Source organism: Scaptodrosophila lebanonensis, unplaced genomic scaffold (assembly GCF_003285725.1).
Source record: "Scaptodrosophila lebanonensis strain 11010-0011.00,11010-0021.00 unplaced genomic scaffold, SlebRS2 tig00000043-arrow-pilon, whole genome shotgun sequence".
Taxonomy (NCBI): domain Eukaryota; kingdom Metazoa; phylum Arthropoda; class Insecta; order Diptera; family Drosophilidae; genus Scaptodrosophila; species Scaptodrosophila lebanonensis.
In genome coordinates, this window is record NW_022060545.1 from 10,638,658 (window position 1) to 10,663,302 (window position 24,645).

General features: G+C 35.7%; 1 protein-coding gene and 1 pseudogene across 2 annotated transcripts in view; one reads left to right on the forward strand and one right to left on the reverse strand.

The window, feature by feature from the left end:
* The window catches only part of LOC115622130 (Down syndrome cell adhesion molecule-like protein Dscam2), a 69,339-nt gene that overhangs the window by 25,050 nt on the left and 19,644 nt on the right, over positions 1 to 24,645 (reverse strand). For both annotated transcript variants that reach the window (XM_030515984.1, XM_030515983.1), the window contains exons 5-14: positions 21,851 to 21,927; positions 21,284 to 21,473; positions 14,941 to 15,106; positions 7,763 to 7,853; positions 7,590 to 7,677; positions 7,373 to 7,521; positions 6,567 to 6,690; positions 3,379 to 3,506; positions 891 to 1,027; positions 379 to 521 (exon numbers count right to left, since the gene is read on the reverse strand). In XM_030515984.1, coding sequence (XP_030371844.1) covers positions 379 to 521; positions 891 to 1,027; positions 3,379 to 3,506; positions 6,567 to 6,690; positions 7,373 to 7,521; positions 7,590 to 7,677; positions 7,763 to 7,853; positions 14,941 to 15,106; positions 21,284 to 21,473; positions 21,851 to 21,927 — 1,293 coding nt within the window. The remainder of the gene's footprint in view (positions 1 to 378; positions 522 to 890; positions 1,028 to 3,378; positions 3,507 to 6,566; positions 6,691 to 7,372; positions 7,522 to 7,589; positions 7,678 to 7,762; positions 7,854 to 14,940; positions 15,107 to 21,283; positions 21,474 to 21,850; positions 21,928 to 24,645) is intronic.
* On the forward strand, positions 13,161 to 13,907 carry LOC115622131 (annotated as a pseudogene).

Sequence of the window (24,645 nt, forward strand, 5' to 3'; positions counted from 1 at the left end):
GGACGTGTGGTGTGTGCGCGGAAAGAGAGCGAGTTGAGAAGCCGAAGCGAGCGGACGTGTGGTGTGTGCGCGGAACAATAGCGAGTTAGAAGTGTGTGAGCGAAGCGAAAAGAGAGACTTTATATATGTGCCGGAACATTTTAGACATAGAAAATTCGGTGTATTACATTGTAGGTTAAGCTTGAAATTACAATAAAAGAAATAACGTTACACCCCTGAGCAGTTAAAGTCAGTATGCTCATCATTGCCGTTACAAACGAGTAGCGACACAACACATGCCGTTTAATTTCATTCAGACTTATATAAAATTTCGCCTATTCTATAAAAGAGCTCATTTTTTGTTTCATATTTTTTCAATTGTTGTAACATTAAACTTACCCCGCTCCCAATGTATTTTATCGATAGGGTAACCAGCCACAGGACATTTAACAATCAAATCAGAGCCAGAGATGCCCGTTATTTTTGGCATTTCGCGTATGTAAGGCAAGCCGTAAATATTCACTTTGGCACTGTGTGAGACCCTGTGGGCAAGATAAAAAACAAATGGTTAGTTTCACAATATGTCCGTGAGTATCAGCCGTCCCGTTGCTGTTCCAGGACTGTGGCGAGAGGGAGCAAGCTTGGGGATTGGCCACAGTAAATTGTTTGGGTTTTATATCGCTGTTGTGCCTGCAAACAATGCCTGACCCACACAGCCCCCCTCCTTGCCACCCACTTACTCTCTTCTCTGTCGCTTACTGGCAACTGAATTTATGATTTAGCATGAAAATGCTTTTTATGCTCACATATGCATGTACGGAAGTGTGTGTATGTGTGTGCGGATGTGTGCTGGTGTGTGCATTTTATTTATTGTATAGTATAGACAAACAAATTTGCTTGCGGCTACTCACTTTCCAATCGCATTCTGGGCCGTGCAGGTATATTCGCCACCATCCTCCTCCTTGACATTCGATATATTCACATGACTGATGACATCGTCGTGTATCGTAACATATTGACCCACTAAAAAGCGTGAGCTATCCGGTATCTGCATAGAACAATGTCAATATATTGTTTGGGAATGAAACTTTGTTTTATGGCCAATTTGTTAAGGATTCTATGGAACATTGTAGGCATAGGCAAACAGAGCTTCATATTTATTAGAAAAAGGAGTGTTAATAGACAATAGGGTGCAGATGGTTGCGGCTCAAATACGATTCATCAAAATCTAGCTATCGATGTGACATAATTGAATAATAAATTAAGTGTAAGGTACAAAATACTTTAGACATTTTTTGTTTTCATTAAAGCCATATTATTTCATTTCATATATTACCCATTATAGTCCCTTAGATTAATGTGGCTATGTAAACAAATTATTATTACTTAAATTTGTTGTTAAAAAAAATCTATTTCTTGTGCTGTCTCACTCTTATGAAAAAAAAAAACCTTACCACCTGATGCCGCAGTGATATTTTAAATGCTTTATAAGAGGCAAAAGAGATGAAAATAAAGCTAAAATCCTTTACTGAATTAGCTATAAATTGTGTCTGTTTCAAACAAACACTGATTTCTAAAGGATATCACAAATTCAAATACACGAATACGGTGTTTATAAATTGTATCAGCAATAAAGTCTGTGCATTACCTCATGAAGACTATATAACACAAGAGATGAAATGAATGAATGAAATCCAAAAAATGTGCTTATGTAACTTAAAACGGACAGTATATAATGGCTTATTCGCTCACGCTTTTTTCTAAATTTGGAATACAAAGTTTATGGCTCGCAGCGTGTGCCAGCAATGTGGAAATTCAACGAGCCCCATTTATAATGATCCAAATCACAAAGTAATGAGTTATCGGCCCAGTCCCTGATCTGAAGTATAGTTTAAAATCATTTAACACAAGATTTGATAACTTACATTGTGAGTCTCTCGAACAGAAAGTAGAATAAATAATATACACATTTTAAAAAATCTGCCCAAATATTGGGCTTTATTCTACGGTTTACTTCTCAATAAAGCTGAAAATGGTTTAAGATATGTTGGAATATTTGTTCGATTTTTCGAAAATAAATGAAAACCTGAACATTTTTATAGAATTTGTTTCCTTCATTTGCATATATTTATATTTTACTATTTATATATGTATATTATTTATATCCCCACATAATTCATAGTAACAGTCACTTGTTATGTATTAGCAATTATTGGCAATTAGTTTGTATTATACGTATAATATGTATAGTATAAGGAGTGGCAATGAATTGCTAAGCAAAGGCGTAACGTTTCTATAGCATACATTCGTGCGCAGCAAACATGAAATCAAATCAAAGCACTTGGCCAGCAAACAAACAAATGTATACATACATTTGTATATACATATATGTATGCTGGTATATATACTTATAAAAATCAAAAGAAATGAAGTGAAAATCAAAATGATTTGGCTGCTGATGCTGGCGCAAAGAAATCACTAAATAAAAAATGAAAAATTCATGTAAATCGAATTGATTGAAATTGCATAAAATTTGCAATGCGCCAAATGGCAGCATCCTGCGGACGGGGAGACGAAAAGGGGCTCCAGCCTTGGCCAAAGACAAGTCGGGGCGAGATGTGGACCGAAGTGATGCGGTGGGGGGATGTTTAGGGGCTGCCATGCTGAGTGTAGCAGTCAAAAGAAAATGGAAATTTATGCAAATAAACGAAACAAATCCTTGAAAATACGCTACCATGCTGAGAAAAGGGAAAAAGCTGAAAAAAAGTGAGAGAAAATAATGTCGAGTATAGAAAGAGAAGCAAAGCTAAAACATGGCATGTTGAGTATGCAATGATTCGTTTTTTTTTTGTTTTTGTATTTTTACAGTTTCTGGAAGCGCCACTAGAGCGATTTTGTTTGTATATTTCTTTTTTTTTTTGTAAGGAACGTGTATAAGTAGCTCAAGTGAAGATTTCGTTTTTATTTTTGTGAGGCAGAACATTTTGCGACGCGTTTTGAAAACATTTATGCATATTTTTTCCGTGCGTGTGTGTGGGTGGGTGTGGGTGTGTGATAGCATCATTGCTCAATATGTGACGATGTGCTAGTTGGGTACTGTTTCAATGATACGTAGAGGTAAGGAGTGGAGGATGGGAGAGGAGGCAGCAACATACGGCGAGCACGTTTCCGTTTCGTCCGCTTTTCCTGCTAAGTAAGCGCTTAGTGCAGTCGTGTGTATGTGTGTGTGTATGGGCTGCTTAAGTATGTAAAAGTAGCTACTACTATATTGCATGCAAGTTACGACAACCAGGCAGGGACAGTAGACTAAGGGAAGCGTATATTGCAGGGCTGGGATGGGCAATTGGAACCGGAGCGGGAGCAGGTCGGAGTGTTGATGGCTTCGCTTACCGTACTTACCGGAAATCCGTCCAAGGACCATGTAAATTGAGGCAGTGGATTTCCGGTGGCTACGCATTTCAATGATACCGTTGGACCAGGCTGCAATGTTTGTTCCGAAAACCAATAAAGCAGTTCCGGTGACGCATCTAGAAATGACCACAAAAACGATAGTTAATATTTACAAGTAAATGGGGCCATAACTAACAGTACAATACGAGTATAGATGTGACTTAAAAATAGATTGCCGCCATTTAGTTATACCCATAACTACAAAGGCGTACTGTTTAAAATTGTTTGTTTGTTTTTCTATTTTTAAAAATTAAGTTTTATCGATTTAAAAAATTTAAAATTATAGACAGAGCTATGTTTAAAATTAAAAGAGTACTTGCTTGCTTAAGAGCTCGAGAGTTAAGCTTTCTTGGCTTTGAAAGGCAGTTCTTAACGGACAAGAAATTTATTGACATGAAGCTACAAATACAATTTATTGGTATACTATTTCTGTTTATAGTGTGGAAAAGGAAATGGACTTTCCAGTTAAAGAGTTTTTTAATGATTAATTTATATTGACTTTTATGCTACACAGACATATAGCCGAGTATAGGTGCTTAGAGGAAAATCTGCTTGCTTAGTTCCATGAGTTATAGTCCAATACCTTTATGTTCATCTAGGCAGAAAGGCAGATTGGCGAACAAATTGATGAGCGAATGCTGACAGAGATGCGGATATTTTAATACCGACTTGCCCCCCCCGTTTTAATCAAAACAAACTATTTTGACAGCAAGAATGGCGTTCGCATCCATAATTAAATTATATGTTTAAGTAAATGTGGGTTTAAGTTGCTTATTAAAACTAAAGGAAAAATTAATTTATCGTATTCATTCACGTGTGAAAACAATTAACGTCTTTTCAGTGGCACGCAACTCAGCAAACATAAATTTGTTTGACAGCCCTGAGCTTTCCTAACATCCACTCCAAACCAAACTGGAGGTCATTACAATTTTATGAAATTTTATAAAAAGTAATATAAATGTAATCTTAGTTAATGGCCAATCGATCAAACACTTCGAGTCTCTTGTGTCAAAACATAATTAAGTGCGCTATGAAAACACTAATTTTAATTGTATAACTGGCAATGACAATGTCGGAATATTCTGCAGACCTCAACCATTTGTACAAAATGTCAAAAGCAGAAACATTCGCACATTGTTTGTGTCTGGACTATTTATGAATAGAAATTCAATAGAAATCAGTCAACCGTAGAAATAGAAAAGCAATATAAATTGCAGAAATCATTTACATATAAAAAAGGCTTGTCATAAAAACAGCATTAGTATAATGTATTTAACAACAACAACAAAATCACAAACAAATAAATTAATGAGAAATAATAACAGTAAATAACTGCAGAGTTCTCGTGGATTTTTAAGGACATCGTTTTTTATTTAAAAAAGTAACTGCAATATTTTTGCTTTTAGTTCATAGAATTTAAGAAGCTTATTCGCACGAAATAATGCAACATTTTCCTTTAATGTGAATTTGTTTGAGAGGGATTGCCATTGCTTTGCATTTACAAAATGTATTCTAGTATTTGACGTTGCTAGTACAAAAAGGATATCAAGGTAATTAACTCAACAAGCTATCAAATATCAGCTTTAAGCCTGTTTTCAAATAATGGAATATTTTTTGAGTACAAAAAACATTTGCAGATTATTACATTTTTTTTCCATGTCAATGGCAAATGTCCTTGCATAAAAGTTAGTGTTTTTGAACGCTATTTAGAATACCCCAGCAGTATGCGAATATAACCTTTTTTAATATAAAATATATGTGCATTATATTTTCAAGATTGGAAAATGCATAGCATATGTAAACATCTGAATTTGTCTGCCAACTTGAGCACAGCTACAACTTTCTTGCTCAGCTCGCACATTTCCGCCATCTAATGCAGACCGACATACACTTTTCATAACTTGGTTTTCTTCTTTTTCTTATTCGGAAAAAAATTACAAAAAAGCAGAAGCAACGTCTGTAGAGTGCAGCGAAGAGGCGGAAAATGTGTTTGACAAGGAGGCAAACGTTATCCAGCTGATGAAAATTGTATCAATTTCCTTTGCGGCACAACGCGGCACGGCACGGCGTTGCATGCAACGCGAAAGAAGCGCAAGCATTCGCATCAATTGTGGCAAGATCTGAGCTTACAAACGAAACATACATCCTATGTATACACATGTGTTTGTTGGTACATGTGTATACATAGGATGTATATACGCGTATCTTAAAATGACATTGCTGTCTGTTATAAGCTGGCTGCCATATTTATTTGCACACACATACAAACACACACACACACACACACACATACTGTCATGGTATTGACACAATTGCTGCCATATCCGGTCGCTTAATGGCGCGCACGCCCTTGGGGCCACATGGTGTGAGCCTTTTGAGCTTTTAACACTCCAAGCAGCCATACAGCTAACTTTACACATTCTCGTATGTATGTGTATGGTTTGTGTGCGTGTGTACGTTGGTGTGTGTGCGAATAACATATCGAAATCAATTTCCGCTTGCGCCTAAAAGCAAATCAAAAAACGTTGCCAAAACAGCCACTGTCTGTTCCTGCGTCTGTGTGTGGCGTGGCTTGAGGCTTTGTTGTTTCCTGTTAAATGTTACAATGTGCTTATGCGCATATATATACATATATATATACATAGATCTGAGTGTGTGTGTTTGTGTGTGCGCTTATGTGCGCTAAGTGGCAAAGATTTTTAGTAGTGGTAATAAAATTAAGTTCGCCCAGAGAACGTCGTCGCTTTGGTTTTTATGGCAGCCGTATGCTATTGTTGCTCTGATTTGTTATTGTCGTGTAGGCGTTTAAGGGGAATGGGCGTGGCTGGCGCAAATGCGAGCAATTTGCTAAATTAGAAAATAATGAAATGCAATTATGACAAACATTTATTTGTGCGGTCTGCGGTCCATTCGCAACGGAACGCGTCGCAAATGACGGAAATTACGCTTTTGATTTACTAGACGCATATGTGTGTGTGTGTTTCTGTGTGTGCGTCAGTGTATTTGTGCACTCAACTGCTTATTAATGGCCCAACCAGCCAATAATAAATCTATTGCAACAAATGTGCGACATGGCGACATTTCAATTTACGTTCTAATATAAATTTATTAATAATACGACCCGTTGCCACACTCACCGCCCAACTGCAGCTCGGCTGTTGATTGTATTTGCTCCCATTCGTTGGACACAAAGCACTGATACATGCCAGGATCTTCCTTTTGCACCTTCTTTATAATCAGTCGTGGTGGATCAGTGAGTATCTGTGGAAAACAATGGCATGGAGTTTATATTGAAATATTGACTGAGCTATATATTTAAAATAAAATGCAAATGATTATTGCTGAAAAACTAGCAAGCTGTGAGCTCTTTTAAACTCAAAAATGAAATGCCAGAATAAATATTGTCATTTTCCAAAATGGATTAGCCAATTCATTATTTAAAACGAACAACGCTGCACATCTGGAATGAATGGTTTTAGTTTAGGAAAATAAAAATAATAAAAAAGGTTGCCAATTAAACAAAGCACGCCTCTCTTTAATGTTCCATCCAAAATGTGGAACGCATGAGGGTGGATGCTGTTTAAGAAATATAAGAAACAAATAACTCGAACCCATTTCTGACAAACAAATAAATAAGATACGATAACAATTACAATTACACCCAATTTTGTGTTATCGCGTTTTTAAATGACAGTTTACTAATGGCAGGTTTTTACGTTTTTTCAAGATATTATATTTCTGAATATGTTTTTCATAAACAACATTTCTTGACGATGCCTGTTTACACCAGAAACTCTGTAATATCTGATTTCACTGTATTGATTGCGTTCCACGCTGCGTATACATTATGTCTTTGTTTTCTGTCGGCACATCGTGTATACGCACCATTAACTAGCATATATAGAGTGGTAATTTGGTTCTGACTTTATGACTTTAAGCTTACCTCCACGCGATTGTCACGCAATATTGGCTTGCCATCGTGCAGCCAATTGACATCGTGCACCGGATGGCCCGAGACAATGCATTGGAACTGCGCATCCTTATCGACGTCCACGGTTTGCACTTGCGGCTGCAGATGTGCGGTCAGCGGCGCTGCCAAAATAGACGAAATATTGGGTTACGCAAGTACGCCGATAGGAAGAGGGAGGAGAGAGACTTACCCGTCACGGTGAGCGACACTTGTATGGTCTCCTCGCCGGCTGTGTTGTTCACCCAACACAAATACTTGCCGCTATCCTCGAGGCGAGCCTGCAGCGAAAAGAGACAACATAGACAATCCAAATATTAAGCGTACGTATGATAGTGGGTAGTGAGGAGGTGTGTGGATGCGCACCTTCGTGATTTTCAGCAGTCCAGCAGAGACGATGCTAATACGTTCGCTCAACTGTAGGGGCAGCAGCTGCTCCTTTTCTTCCTTGAACCAGCTGGGGGGAAATACCGAAAGTAAAAACAAATGAGACTCATTAAAATGCATGCGAATACCAAATGCTGTGCAAACAAAAGGCGCCATCAGCACAAACATACACTCAGGCACACATATGTATGTACATAATATATTTTCTTCTTTATATGAAAGGCAAATGACAGCTGCTCGACCAAGAGAGCCCACAAAGAAACAGGAAACTGCCATCCATTGTTATTTTTAACAAATTGAAATGAAGATTTCATTTTCAGTAATTTGCTGTCGGGATACGCCAAGCCGTAGGCTTTGATTGTTGATTTATGGCCACGACATCGTGGCTCGATATTCGATGGTCATTGGTCGTCGTTCGTTCCACGAACGCATTGCGCACATTTCCAATAAAGCGGAAAAATTATTGCACTCAAGTACGGACTATGTAAATGTTGTATATGTAAATATATATACATATTTATATAAGTACTCAGAGACACGCGTACGAGTATATATGATGATGATACAGCTGCGTGAGTTATGGAAGTATGTAAGGAATGTTTGCGCTCGTCTTATTTATTCACGATGCGCTATTGACAGATGAGTATGCTACGAACTTATATCTAATATAAGTAGCGTAGTTATGAACGACTCCAATTCTTTATAACCATATAATACAATATAAATTCTAAACGTATTAAGCATCTGCAAACAAAGATCCTAATCGTATGTTATGAAGGATTTCAGATTAGTTTTTAGCTGTGAATGGGTATAGCTGGAAAGCTACGAATTGATTATAAACTAAAATAATATATAAATTTGGTTACATAAATTCTCTTAACAAAATCATGTAGAAACTTAACTGAAAACACTTATGGAAGCTTTTAAGACAACTGCCATTAGTTATGAACAAGCGGCTTAGAGATTTCCCAATGTTATTCATTTTCAATTCAATAATTTTCAGTTATTTTGAATTTGTTAATTTTTTTATTTGATGTTAAAAGACTGTAGCTGACTGTGCAGGAATATTAAATTCTCGCAAGAGAAGAAATGGTGGTTATGAAGATTTTAATTTAATTACTAATTTTAGCTCTTAGTTATTTAGCTTTAAAATTTGTGTTTAAAACTATATACTTGTATTATTTTAATTATAACATATTTACCAACAAAAAAATTGCAAAAAAATTGTAATGCCCAAAAAAATAATTTTAAAAAGCAACTTGTTCAAATCATTATTAAAAATATCTTACATCTGATCTTTCTTATGAGTGTATTAAAATATTTTAAATCACATGAAACGTTTCTTTGAGAAAGCAGCAGTTTGCTTTCATCTCCTTGTTAATCTTGGTTAGAGAATTTTAAAACTCACAATGCTCGCAGATGTAATCTGCTTTATTTTTATGCAATATCACGCCGTCATAATCTGTTTAACGTTGTTGGATGATGTTGGCATGGAATTTGCAGCAGCACTTGCCGCCATTGCTGTTGCATTTTTAATCAAGTTATTGATTTTAATTTGGCTTTAATTGCACTTGAGTGCATACTGCGTCTTATGAGGGCATGTGCATTGCATGGCATTTCTTAATTAAAATCATGGAAAATATATTCATACACCAAGCGCACAAGCACACACATACACATATTTTTTGAAATACATAATCGGGGTTGGCAGAGCAGCCACAACTTTGGACCATTTGCATACGAAATGCTCTTATATTCGAAATATGCCCGGTGATTATCAGCATAGTGCGGAGCATACGTCAATATGTTCCATACACACCTACAGTCACCCACAGTCACACACACACACATGCACACAATGAACGTCAAACAAAAGGCCAGCCCGAAACTATGCAATAAAAATTTATTTCAAATATGTATTTCTATTTCAAACAAAAAACACAATGAAAGTCAAAAATGAAAAAAATAAAACAAAAAATAAAAGGAAAGAAAAAAGGAGCGACAAAAATATAAAAGCCAGTGCCATGCTATGCTTACCAACTATTTTACATTTATGAGCAGCGTTGGGTAAACAATGCTTGGCATGCCATGTCGCGGGACACAAACAGCAAGAGCAACAGCAACAACAACACCAACAATAACTAAACAAAAGTCACACAAAAAATGCTGCGCCGTCTTTGCTCGTTGCACAATGGGAGACATCAAATGCGATGTCAGCAACAACGACGCATAGTGTGCTGTTAATGCACGAAAGTGGCGCACTATTTTTTCTTACCGTTCCTAAGTTGTATAATTGGAAAATCTTATATTTTATTGTATTTTATTATATTTATTCATTTATTTAATAAACGTATACCCGTTACCCAATATTTTCCTTGCTACAACCTTTCAACTAAGCCTTGTTATACTAATTATTTATATGACCCGATATAATAGGTACCCAATTTTGATTAAACTTAAGATTAACGGCATTCTAAAAATATTTTATAAATTACAAATTTGAGTAAAATATCAATATAAACAAAAACTGTTTGTTACTAAGGAGTTCCTCAACGATGGCCCTGGTGGAGAAATCATAAATGTCTCATAAGCTTAAAAAAATTGGTTATGCGTTTTTATATTCCAAATTTTTGTATTCCAATCCCTGATTTTTAAGGTGCGTCATTTCTTGATGATCACAAGAGCATTTTAACAATATCTTTTATAAGGTAAATAATTTCAATAAAATTTCGAGTAAACAATACTCTAATATACCAAGTTGGTTGGTGGAAGTTTTTTTTGTCAGGCGTGCTAGCAATGTGTAATATATATAAAAAAAAAAAAAATAGGTAAATAAAAATAAGTAAAAAACCGGGAAACAATTCTTAAAAATGTTTAAAGTATTTTAGGTATTCTCCACTTATTTCTACATTAAGCCTAATCCATATATGAACTGGTTGGTTTAGAAATATAGACTAATAATGGCACAGTTGCCTGATGTAACAGGAGTATAGAAAATGATTGATTGTCTGATAATAAAGTAAGAATAATATATTCCGTGAATGCTTAGTTCAATTTGGAAAACAATTCTCCGTCCTTTTAGGGCTAACTTAGTAATGGTTACTAAAACGTTCGAATATGATTACTTCAAGTTATTTATAAAGGCGTAGTTATATAAAATTAAATGAAATTCCATTGATTCGGGCTTACTTTATTATTTCTGCTATACATTGGAATCATAATTTAGTAATAAACTGTGCTCTAGCCGACTGTTGTTGGGTAATCAATCGTTTTGATTAATGACTTCTCTGGGTATTTGTTTTTAGATATATGAAGTTTTAAAAATCTTTGTATAGCCATGTTGAAATCATGTAAGACGATTTTGAAATGATTTCCTCACTGTGCAGCGACTGCCAGAAACTGTAGCAGCATTTGCGAGAATGGCAACGGCAACGGCGCATATCCTGCGCATTTTTTATGCATGCACCAGGCGAAGGACGCCCCCAAAAAGCTTAGTCTCTCCACAGTTACAGTCGTCACAATAAAAAGTTAACATGCCACGTCCTTCGCCTCACCCCACCATCCGCTAGTTCCCATAAAAAGCAATGCAGTTTTCAGTATGTAGTTAGAAATGAGCAACAGCAGTAAAATGAGGAAGAAAAAAAAGGAGAGGGCACCGGAAATTCTGCAGTATTAATGCGACCGATGAGCAACGGTCATTGCTGTGATTATGAACCGAGTAAGGGCTGAGCGACCCCCTAGTGTCAACGCTTTCAAAAAGCAATTTGCTATTTTTTCCTTGCTTTTCTCTGCTTCCTTTTCAGTGGTCGTAGGAAGCGCCATTTTGATTGATTTGTGCCGCGAAATGCCAACTAGACGACAAAGTAAACTGCGTCCCTAGGGGATATGTCCTTAAGACGCGCGATGTCAAGCAAAAAGACAAATGTCTGCATTTGTGGCTTGGCATATCTAATGGCGCTCTTCTCCCCCTCTCTCCCCCCTCCTCTGACCCCACCAGGGCCATGTTAACAGAACAACAACAAGAAGTATCAAACAGCGACACATGCTCAAATGCCAATAAACAGCAGCAACGATGGCAACAACTTTATGGATGATACGGCAGGGAATGGCAGGGGGGGAGCAGGGAAGGAACATGTCAACGTTGGCAGCACTTAAAGTTCGCGGCAGAAAAAGTAGAAACTGGAGCTGGGGTAGCACCAGCAGCATCAGGCGGCATAACTTACACTTGAGCCGACTCAGCAGAAAGTGTCAAGATGAGGGCAAAGTGTTTCAAAATTTGTTTGCAAATAGCGAAGCAGCGTAATAACTACGAGTATACATTGCAGACTAGGTGGGTGTATAGATATATATACACTTAGATGATTGTGTGAGAGTATATACATATCAGCATTTGGGAAACTCATCAACTTTGTCTGTACGCTTTCAAGCAAAATGTAGGCCTGTGTGTTACATGAATGTTAATTGAGCTCGAACTTAAGTGCATGTGTATTTAAATGTGTATTACATATACAAGTAGTATATAAACATTTAGAAAGCTTATGTGTGAATTAAATAGAACTCTGTCCAACTTTTTAATAATTTATTAAGTGATGTCATTATATGTGAGCGCTTTCTATTTATCAACAGTAATGTTTTACAGTGAAGTTAAATGAAAATAAGTTCGGCTTCAACATAATAATGAATTCGCATTTTAGGAAATCATTTTATAATTCTATTACATTACCATCCTCTTTTTCCAAGTGCTATTTTCATAATACAATTTTCTGCTTTCAGACAACAAAGTCTTAAATGAGTTATAACTGAATTTGAAACGTTGTGACTTGCCTTTATGTTTTTAATCAAAAGCTAATCTAATACATACCTTTACATATTTTATTTTCGAGTTATACAGAATTAGCTAAAATAAATCTTGTCAATCGGAGCGATTTCTATTGGTTCAAGGATAGTTGTTTGTTGATGGGCTAAGTAAGAATATAAAAAGGGCTAATGGTTGTTGGTTGTGTCCTAATAATAATTGGCCTAATAATTGGCCTAATAATTGGCCGATTTAATTAGATAAAGAAGATATAATACACTGCTTGAAGTATTTGGAGAGCTTGAAACTATTTTTGCTTCAAAATTATCATAAAAGGCTTTATTGTAATTGCATATATTTTCGTTTCATTCAATCACTTCAAACATTACTTGATTTTCAAGACTCAGAATCAAATAAACATGGTTGTAAAAACAAGTCTTAGGGAATTCGATTGCAAATTTCTTCTATCGAATTGTTACTCTAGATTTTAAATTACTAAAATTCCAACATTTCTTAGTAAGCCTTTATTCAATAGTTCAAGTTTTAAATTGCAACGCATTTAAAAACAAAATTTGTAAAAAGATAAATTTGTAAAAGGTAAGAAGTGGAAAAAAATTATTTCAAATAGTTGGTATTCAAAATTATCCTTTTATATACTACAGACATACTGCAAATGTCGCTCTTGCGCCACATTTTGAGTCGAAGAGCTCCCCTATGGCACGCGCACAGAAAGGCTAACGTTTTTACAACACGTTGGTCATCCAGCGAAGATACCGTGCCATTAGACCTTAACACCGCTTTAGCGCGACCCGAAGAAATGAAACATCGTAAGAAGCTGAGTGACAAGATAACAGTGCCCAAGGCTGTCGACCTAAGCCCCATATCGGGCGTTCCCCCAGAGCAGATAAAGCAACGTTCGGTTCGCATCCATATTCCGGCAAAGAATGCCATGCAGAGTGGCACAAATAATTTGCACACATGGCAAATAGAGTTCGATAATCGAGGACGCTGGGAGAATCCGCTTATGGGCTGGGCCTCAACTGGTGATCCTTTGTCCAATATGATCCTGCAATTTGGCACCCAAGATGAGGCTATCAATTATTGTGAACGCAATGGCTGGCGCTGGTATGTGGACAGCGAAGTGAAGCCCAAGAAACAACGTTTTAAAAGTTACGGAATTAATTTTTCATTCAACAAGCGCACACGTCTTTCCACAAAATAAGAACCGAAATACGTTAATCGAAACAATTGTCCATTATTCTAATAACTCAAATGTATGCTTTTTCATCTAAATTATTCACAATGATAACAAATGGAATTAATCAAACATATGTGAATTTTACTTTTTAAAGAAATCATAAATGAGCGCTCAGTGATAAGAAAGTACCTTGAAGCTTTCCAAGAATATGAAATCACCTTTCCCGATTTCGTAAAAGGCTTTTATTTCCATTGCAATATAAATTCGAATGTATCTTTATCCACAACTGGAGGTAAAGCGAAAAACAGTTTATGTAAAGAGCAGCATATTTTCAGATAACTTTTCAACTTTCGATTCTGGGCTAGATTTGAAGAACTAATAAAATAATTACAAAAGCAAACTATGAAAAAGTATTTATGTGGTAACAGAGAGAAATATTTAATTTCTGTAGATGAAATTCAGAAATTTAAGTACTACTTGCAACATTAAAACCTTTGAACTGAAGAAATGATGTTCTGAACAATTTTTGTTTTTAATAATGCCGAACATTTGGAATTTGGTTTACCTTTTCTGGCACTTAGACGTTCAAGTGCTTGTATACCACTTATATAATTACAATTCTTCATATATTCTGAACGTATTTTGAAACATTTACAAAATTGTGAAACATGTTAACCAAACAATTGTGAAATTATAATTTTCTCTTATATATTTATACTTGTAATTTAAAAAACGTTGCTCATTTCTCTTCACAAAAATGAATAAAAATAGGACAATTTTCCGCATTTAACTCCCATAACATGTGTAAATGATTTGGTTAGCAAATAGGTATTTAAAGTATTTAAGCCAGCCGCATGGGACAAGCTTGAGCGAAAAATATATATCAAGCTGTATTTCTTTTTTTAATGTATTAAATATTTCACATGGCCATAAAGTTGGTCGAATTCTCGCATTCTAAGCCCCAACAATAACCGCACCGCACCAACCACACTTCCTGTCCTGCAGCACCTGTGTCTACGCATCTCAAATATTCTGCGTTTGGGGAGAGCGTGTGTTTGTGCTTGGCCATAAGCTTAAAGGTGTAGCCCTAACAGCACCAGCCCCCGGACTGGGTGGCAATGCTTTTTAAAGCGTTGGAGTCAGCGACAGCGACATGTTACTCACCGATATGTTGGCACCGGATGTCCTTGAGCAATGCACGGCAATGTTGTTTGCCCATTAAGCACGACATGCCGCATCGAATGCTTCTCCACGTTTATGCGCGGCTGTACCATACCCTTGGGCTCTGTTACAATAATGCGACCGGGATATGTTGAAATTTGTATTTCACCTGTGTGTGAAAAAGGGAAGCAGAAAAAATATGTGAACAAAATTACTCAAGTGGCAGCTGACACTGGCGACGGCGACAGCGACGGCAACGAGGACGTCGCGTCGACCGTCTGGCATTTACTTAGATTTAAAAGCGTTGAAATTTATGTGGCATACTTGCAGGCGCACTTGCGCACCCACATACTCACACAGGCACGCATGTGCGCGCACATTTTTTCTTCTTCGCATTTTTCATTTTTTATTTTTTGATGCATGGCATCGGTTTCGCTCGAGAAATATGCTCATATAGTACGAGTATGTATATTTTTTTAATTAATTAAAAGTAAATGAAAGCAATAAAGTTGATTGCACAGCCACGCAGAGTACACACACATACACACACACTCTGCTTGAGGTCAGCTGAGTAGGCAGTGAGGCATTGAGGCGTTTTTATGAGCGTAGCTTCATTATGTATGTGCGTTACTTTTTTAAACTTTTCCGCTTTTTGGTTTTTTTAATAGCCATAAGCGAGTGTGTGTATTCGTCCAGCTGACCAGCGCACTGCTGCCGGCATTTGTTGTCCCACACTCAGAGAATAAGAAAATCAATTTTACGCTATGAGATAAAACAAATATATGTATATTTAGCAATTTTCAATAAATGCTTTTAGGCAAATGCCACTTTTTTTCTGCATCATAGTAAATCCATCTAAAGTAATCCAAATGGTATTTTACAAATTGTGTTTTACTGATTTGAGGCACTGTTCATAGATTTACAAAAACGAGCTCAAACAAATCATCAACCTATGAGACAATATGAAGATCATTGATTAGCTTATCAACAACATAACCTTTCAGCCTTTTGGGAATTAAGAAAACTTAACTAAAAATTGTAAACAAGCTAAATAGTTGTTTATGTCTGCGTTCAAGCTTTCCTTTTATGTGTGGTCAACCATTCATTCATCTAGGTGTTAAAAACTTACACATCAAAAACAATATTAATTTTACTAATTAAAATAACCTTTTGGATTGGGTCTGCTAGCTATAGAGCCCGTTCTTGATCTTATTCTTTAAACAAAATTGCAATAGTGTTTTCTTGTAATCATGTTTCCTAAGATCTGTTAATAAATCAACAAACTTTAAGGCACATATTTTCGTATATAGATGTAAGTAAACATTGATCCAATAATTAGCGTTTTTTCTTATATATATTATATATTTCTTTTTTGTTTTTCAATGCAATAAATGTTCTAATCTTGTCAATAAACGACCGCATTTTTCTTCGCTCCTCCCCTTCTCCTATATCCCATCTTTAATTGATGTATGGAAAACAGTGGCACATCTTAATTTCTCTAAGTGTTTTTGTTTGGCTTTGCATTAATTAGTGCTGCTCTCTAAATCATGTTCGAACATTTCCCGCCATTTATTTCTGTTAACACAACATGACGAGTAATCTAACGCTGCTGTCGGGCCAATCCTGGCCAACTAGATGCGACCGACTTCCATAGTAAGCTAGAATAGTGACCTCGTGCCCATTCAAATCTGTTTAAAATTGCAGCTAGCGCTGCCATTATTTCCAACTCTGTCTAGATGTATGTGTATGAGTGTGTGTGAGTGTGTTCGTCGCACATGCATAGCAATTTAATTTATAATTTTACCGCGCAACAACAGCAACAAGGGCATTAGCAACAACATCTTCATTACGATGAGGCAAGAGCATCAGCTAACAACATAATACGGCCCATAGACACTTTCCAATGTGTATGTATTGTTCCGTGTGTGTGTGTGTGTACATTAGTAGTCGTATTATTGTTAGTCACCATTGTTGTTCCAGTTATTGTGCAAAATAAATGGATTTTTGGTTTAAATTGTAATTATGCCACCAGCGTGCGCAAAATTGTTGCCTACTTTTGTGGGCAGGTATGCACACGTCCAACCCACAAAGCAACAAAGGTTCGGGAAGAGTGAAGAAGTGGCGAAATTTGTGAGAAAGTTTTTAAGACGTCGACGACTGTCAAATAGTGTCTTATTAAGGTGACCTTAAGATCACTTAGCTTGGTTGTCATATTTTTTATTGTTCAAAGGGGAAGGGACCCCTTCAATGCATCAATTAATAAAAGTCATTTACACCAATAACATCTGAGGTGAGATGGGAAGGAAACCTATAAAACCACAGTTGTAGACCTAATGAAAACATTCATCTTCCAATTACTTCTTTAGTAATATATACAAGTAATAACCTTTAGAATATTTTCTGAATCTTTTAAACAAATAATAAATTGTTCAAAATACTCATTGGCTTCTTTCTTTATTTTTATTTGAATTTATATAGATTCCCAAAACATACATCGCATTTATTATTTAAATAAAGCATAATCAGCTGCTCGTAATACAATATTCCTAACACGCTAAAGTATTTCAGACAAAAAGGCCCAACCTAACCTGAATCTGTGAAAAGTTTATTTAATTAAATATTAACTTATTTTATGGCCAATGAATTTTCTCTTTTAATTATTGACAAACTAAGCATCAGGGTAGGATATTGCCAACGAAACTTTGGTCGGTTGGCTGTCTAGCATCACTGTGCTACTATATGTGTGGCCATTATACAATTGAGCTGATGTGCTTGCGGGTGTGTGTGCGTGTATGCATTTGTTAAATGAATTACACACCTCACCCCTTGAAGCCGAGCTTCATATTACACTTTTAATGAGTGCACTCTAAGCAGTTTTTAATGCTGGCCACACAATATAGCGAGGCAGACGGCGTGACAGCCAGTCAGCCGGCCATCCTGCCTGCATGTGCGGTCAGGGATATTTGGAATTGTTTGGACGGCATGCTGTGCTATCTGAGTCTGGTTCGGCTGTCATGGTAATTAATATGGAGCCGCATACACCTAATAGCCTACAAAGATTTTAGCCATTTAATTAATTAAATATAGAATTTGTTAGCTTAAAGTTGGCCAATTGTGTTGTGAGAGCTAGCCACAAGGGCAAAGGAATGCAAAAGCGGAGCAGAAAACATAAATTAAAGTTCAAGAAGCACAAAAGAAATGAACGTATACGTTGTAAATAAAGACAGACATGTGTTTGTGTGCAACTTTTATCGTATTGATTGATGATGTGAAATATAGTATGCGCACAAAGGCTAATAGAAATTCAGCTTAAGCACATTTTCACACACAATAAACTTCAAATAAGCAGCACAATGTATCCATTCTTACATCCCTCTCGAACGTTTTGTTGCTTCGTTCCTTCGTCCTTTCATTTCTTCAAACTTTTGCGTTTGCTCCCCCCTCTCGTGTGCATACGAATTACAGCTTTGCGTGACCCAACATTTTTTATCGTGAGACTCTTGTGCTTATGTACCTTTGGGTACATCGTATAAAAACAGACTCTCACAAATCGATGATTCGTTTCAAGCGATGAAATGAATAAAAAGGTAAAAAAGTGTTAAACAAAAATTGTTTAAAACTTGATCAACTTTGCTTGGGAAAAGTACATCTTTTATTGAGAAATATAACTAAAACATCATCATCAATTGAAATATAATTAATTCGAAAAAATCGAACACATCCCTCTTGGGATTCAGACCAATTGTTTAAGAACAAAAATTTGCAAAAGTATAAAAATAGCAGACATTCACAAATCAATAGTTCGTTTAGACGAAAAAAACAATTTTTTAAATGAAGATACTAACAGAAATTTTGTAATACTTGATTCAATTTTTGATTGGAGAAAAGTACATCTTTTATTAAGAAATGAAACTTAAACATCATCATCAATTCAAGTATAATTAATTTGAAAAAAATCTAACAATTTTTTATTGGATGTGCACCAAGAATTAAATAAATTTCGAACGGAATAACAAATAAACGTTTTATAACTTTCGTGAATCAATGCACACTTTTCGTCACGCGTATAGCTCTAATGCGAATACTCGCAAATACATACATACTCGTATATATAGTACATAGATTGACTTTTCTCCAGTTGCCTGCGTCTGTCAGCAAACATTTTGGCCAACTCACTTGCGTATTGGCCTTTTTCCTTGCGTTTGAATGTCACGCTTCATAAATTATGCACAACGCCAGCACGCAACTTGACTTGGTCAAAAGCTGGCACACATACAAAGATAGGCAGACACACACATGAAAACATACATGCATACATATATGTACTCTTGCATGCGTTAAATGCCATCGCATTCATCGTTATGTGAGTGAATGAATGAATGAACGAGTGTGTGCAAACATCAAATGTTGTTGGAGGTAACAATCAGTTTTTGTTGTCCTCCTCCCTTCATGGCATATTTAAATTGGTAGTTTACACAAAACTCTATTATGCAAAAGGTTGCACAGATGATGAAGGATTTTCTAGTTGGGAAGCCAGCGCACGTTTGCTTAAGCAAAATCAATTTCAATCCCTTAGTGTCACAGTCGGCTGGTTTGTTTTTGGCCTGGCATATTAAAGCTAGCTAAATAGAATGATTTGTTTGGATGCCCAACTGGAAAATTTAACGAAGTCTAAATATATTAAATGTCTTTATTAAAGCCGTGAAACTTGCTCTCTCCAAATATTGGTTAACTAATATGATTATTGGCTAAGATAATCTACTTGTTTTCCGATATTTGATTCAATTTATATCGCAAATGTAAAAATACAGCTATTATGTTGTTTTAAGAAAATCTGCTCTGAATTTCAATCGACTGATTGGGCCAACAGCATCGGTGCTGGTTTGATTTCATGCTTGATTTTCATGAAAAATTTGGAATAATTTAAATTAAATGGAATTAATTTAAGAATTTCATTTTCAATGCTCAATAAATGCTCATATAAATATATGTAATAATTTCTTACTATTATTTGTAAGCAATAATATACATATTAAAGACAAAAAGCGAATCACAATGGAAATTGCACACAAATACCGGCGTCTCAGAGTGTAACATATTTCATCAGCTTAAACAGTTTTTATAAAAAGTGGAAAAATAATTCATTTACAAATCTTGAGCTTGAATATTGAAAATAAATTAGTTCTGCTCAGATCAAGACATCACAGTTAGCTGAAGAGTTTTCCTTTTTATTCAACAAAAAAATATTACTTAAAAATCTCTCTCATGTATTATGGTATTGATATTCAGCCAGGCCGAGTTCTTAGGCAATGCATAAATATTTTCTATTAAAATTGAAATCAGTTTATGATTGAAAAATTAATTTGTTAACAAAAATTTATGCAAATACTATTACTCAGAAACTTCTAAAATTAAATTTTGCTTTAAACTATTATTACATTTCAATAAAATTAAGTAAATAGATAAAAAAAATACAGGACAACGTAATAATTATGGTTCAAAAACGATATTTAAACATTTTTCCCAACAATATTTTGGTTGAATTTTAAATCAATTTAAACTATTTGTTTTGCTGTTGATTATTTTAATTGATTTAATATTTATTATTATTTTAATTATAAAAATGCTCGCCACAAGTTTTTTATAGAAAATGTTGCTTGTTTTCACTTTTTATATACGAATAACAACAACATATGTATTAATTGTAATGAGGAATTAAGTTATTAATACATCTTATAGCACAGAACCATTGAATTGACATGTTCTGGTAAAGTTTCGATTTGATTTTAAATTTGAGTTTAATTCATAGACTTAGCCGGTCGGAATTTCTAATTAATTTCCTCAATTTTATGAAAACTTTGCAAATAGCCTACGCGAATAACAATTAGGCAATATTCTTAATAAATTTATCATTTTTAAAAGAGCGCAGTAGGTAAATTTTAAAGACTGTTTCTTACAATTAATTAAATTCACTTCAATCAGAATCCAAGATATTAAATATATAGACACTGAAGATCAAGGCAGTGAAATCTGATGCAGATTCTGCCGCGACTCTTTCGAGATTTAGGAGTGAAAATATATGCATATATTCTGTGATTGCCCAATTGACCATTTGGAGACTTAAATGCTGCACGCGTTGGACTGCAACGCCAGCAGCAATCGAATCGATTTGTTGTTGACCAAATAAATTCTCTGCCTTGGGTCTGGCCCATAGATCACATTTCCCACAGCTTACTAGTCTCTGCTCACTTTCCACTGTTCACTGTTCAGTGCTCAGTGCTTGGAGCTGGGTGCTAGGTGTTGGTTGTTGGTTGTGGAATTGAAACGAAATGCGATTATCACGTACCTGTCAGTCTATTTACAGTGCGGCATGTGTAGCTTTTGTATGCATCATTGGGTCCCGCATTATTTATGTACAATTCACCGTTGGAGAGGACCGTGTACTTGCCGCCAATGTCCGTGTTCGGATACAAATGCATGCCCGTATCCTGCACCCAGGCGGTCACCATTACAAATTCCGACATGTAGCTTGGCACCTAACAGGAGGGTTAGAATTGAAATTTTAATAGTGATAGCAGTTGCAGTAGATAAGCAAATTTGATTATATGTTGCTGCTAGCGACAGAATGAAATTTGTTGTGTTACTATAAGTGAATTTCAGTATGTGTGGAGAGTGCAATGTTTGGCAGGAAAAGGATGTGGATGCAGATGGTCTCAGCTCCCGACCACTTTCACGTTCACTCTATCCCTATCATTACGCTCTCTCCTTCTATCGCTCGGGAAAAGTGAAATGCAGCCTCAAGCCATAAGCTGACACTGACAGCTTGATAGATATGGCAGTTAGTCGCAACTCAACCGTAGTGTAGTGATGTGGTCAGGGAGGGATCTGCGGGAGTATACGAGTGGCAGCTTACCTGACACTTCAGCACCGCCGTATTGCCCGTCATCACGTACTCGTCGTGCACCTGGACCGTGTACTTTTGGTTGACAACTGTAATGAAAACATGTATTGGAGTTTTTAAAAATTAAATACCATTTTTATGTTAGAGCTTAGCTTAATGAAATATTGCGCATACGGCACGTGGGATGGGTTGAAATTTCCACAACAGTTAGCAACAACAGCAACAGCAAAGTTCAAGGCTATAAAAACAGGCGGACAGAATCAATTTATATGTCCCAGCTACACTCAAAAAAAATGTAGTAAGTCGATCTTCAAATTGGATTGTATTTTAAATGCGAAATTACTTTTTTTAAATCAATGCTTGGCCTACATTTTGGAAAGAAAAACAGAGACATTTCTGTAGATTATATGAAAATTGGATAATAAATACGAACTTTATAAAATGTGCATGAAAGTTCATTTCACGAAGAATTGCTTAAATCGACATAGACATACATATAAAATAAATTTATAATTCCTTTAATTGTTACTCTAATTTTTGGAAAATTTGTCTTCTTTTTAATAAAATAAAAATTTATATTTGTATAGGAATGGTAGAGTAGCCCTGTTATACAGCAGCCCTGTTTAGGAAATGACAGTTGGCATAAGTAGAGAGACAAAGAGAATGACATGGAAATTAAACGAAGCAATAACATAAGTAGCATCAGATCAGTCAGTCGGGCCTGAGTTGTTGAGACGAAAAGAAGTATATAAGTGTGCTCGTGCAGAAAAGATCAGACAGAGCGAAACAAATGTTAAATAATAAATAAACTAACCAACTATTACAAAAAATAAAGATATTAAATAAACTGAAGTGAGTGTGTGCATTTACTCGGAGTAAGGCCCTCGACAACCCATGCCCTACATTTGTAAGAAACTTTTTTTATTTTCAGAACTAAAGCCACGTATTCCGATTATAGCTTGTACTTGTCAAATTGCCTTAGTCAACTAAATAGCTTTTTTTTCTGAGTGCACACTGACCTTTGTTTGCCTTTACAACTCCAAGCCTTTTGTATAATATTAAAAAAATTTAATGTTTACCTCTCATAAAAATGCAATCAAATAAAAAACCGGCCAACAACAAAAGATAAAAAAAATAAAAGAATAAAAGAAGGGTAGAGGTCAGCGTGGGTCGTGGCTGGTTTTGTTGACAGCCGAAATATGTCGCACATTAAACCCGGCTTTCTGTCACGCCTGACGCGACGTCCAACATACAAACAAACAAACCCCTGTGTACAAACATATATACAAACACGTCTGACACATTCTGACACTTTACAAAAGTGTCGCCGTTTGTCAGCAGCTGAGCAGCGGTGGCACGGGAGGACGGGGGCGCTCTGGAGTGGGGTGGAATGCTTAGCTGCCGACGAGCCTGTAAAATATTGGATTTGGCAATTTGAGTTAAAGATTTTTTCCATGTCGGCAGGCAGGCACGAGCACGAGGCAAAATTGAGAGTGACAAGGATTTCGGAAACAAGCATCGAAATGCACTATGGGGGTGATAATTAAACGAACTGCTAGCGTAGAATGATGTTTCTCTACATTTTTGTTTTTAATTTATTTAAATTGTTTTTTGAAATAAATAGAAATTGACTTTTTTCTCAGTTGATGAGTAAATTAATGATTCGAAAATAAAATAATACACTTTCTTAAATACAATTAGGAGAGTGCCAAATTACTTTTAAATGTAATATCAAGTGGCGATTAATACACCAATGTTAATGAAACGGATGTTGATTTCATTTTTCTTAATTGTTGATAGTAATGAATAAAATGAAATAATGAATATATTTGATTAATTTTCTATGGAATATACAAGTATTGGTTAGGAATCTTAAAAACCCGCCACCGAACAAAATCAAATTTTATTTCCGAAAGAACTGATTGGAATGGAAGCTAATTAAACAGATTCAACACATTTTTAGTAAAAACTATTAACAATAAACTTTTAACTTCCTCTTAATATACTTATACCAAGAAATGAATGGCTCTGAAGAAGACGTATTCACAGAAAATATCTCAGTGATAGTAATGTAAATAATTATACTGGTTTTAACTTTCTTTAAATATATTTAATATTCACTCTATGTTAAACATTAACTTTTGACACTTGCCCCACTGTCCTTGTTAGAAACAAAATGGCTGCGACGGCCTTTCTACTTCGGCTCTGGCATTTGTAAATTAATTAAGATGGACAAAGGCAATTTCCGTGCCATTGTTGGCGCTTTAAAGCGCTCGTCATTCCGCTTTGCTTGATTTGTTTGAGCTTATCTTTAATGCATTTCTCTCCATCACTCGATTTCGTTTTGTTTGCACGAAACTAACACACACACACACACAGAGACACACACACATACTCTCGCTTCATAATGCTGTACACGATTCGATTTGGTTTGTTGTTTCGCTTTTGTTTTTCTATATAATTTTTTCGTTGTTGTTTTGTTTGTCAACTTTAATATGCTAAAATTGGATAAAGTTTAATTTGAAAAGTTGTTGTTATTGTTTGGCATAGTCAAAGCAACAACAACAATAGCAACAAAAAGTCCGAAACTTTGTGACAACATTTTATTATAATTCCTTTTGCTGCCGTTGCCGTTACTGTTGTCGTTGCTTATTTAGACCCTAGTTTAGTGCATTTTTGTTTTTGTATCTTCATTATTTGTACTTCTGGCTGGCTGGTTGGCATTTCTTTTTTTGTTTTTGTTTTGTTTTTTTTGTATATATTTAGCAAAGGCAAAGTTGCATTTTTTCTCCCTCCGCTCGCTTCCT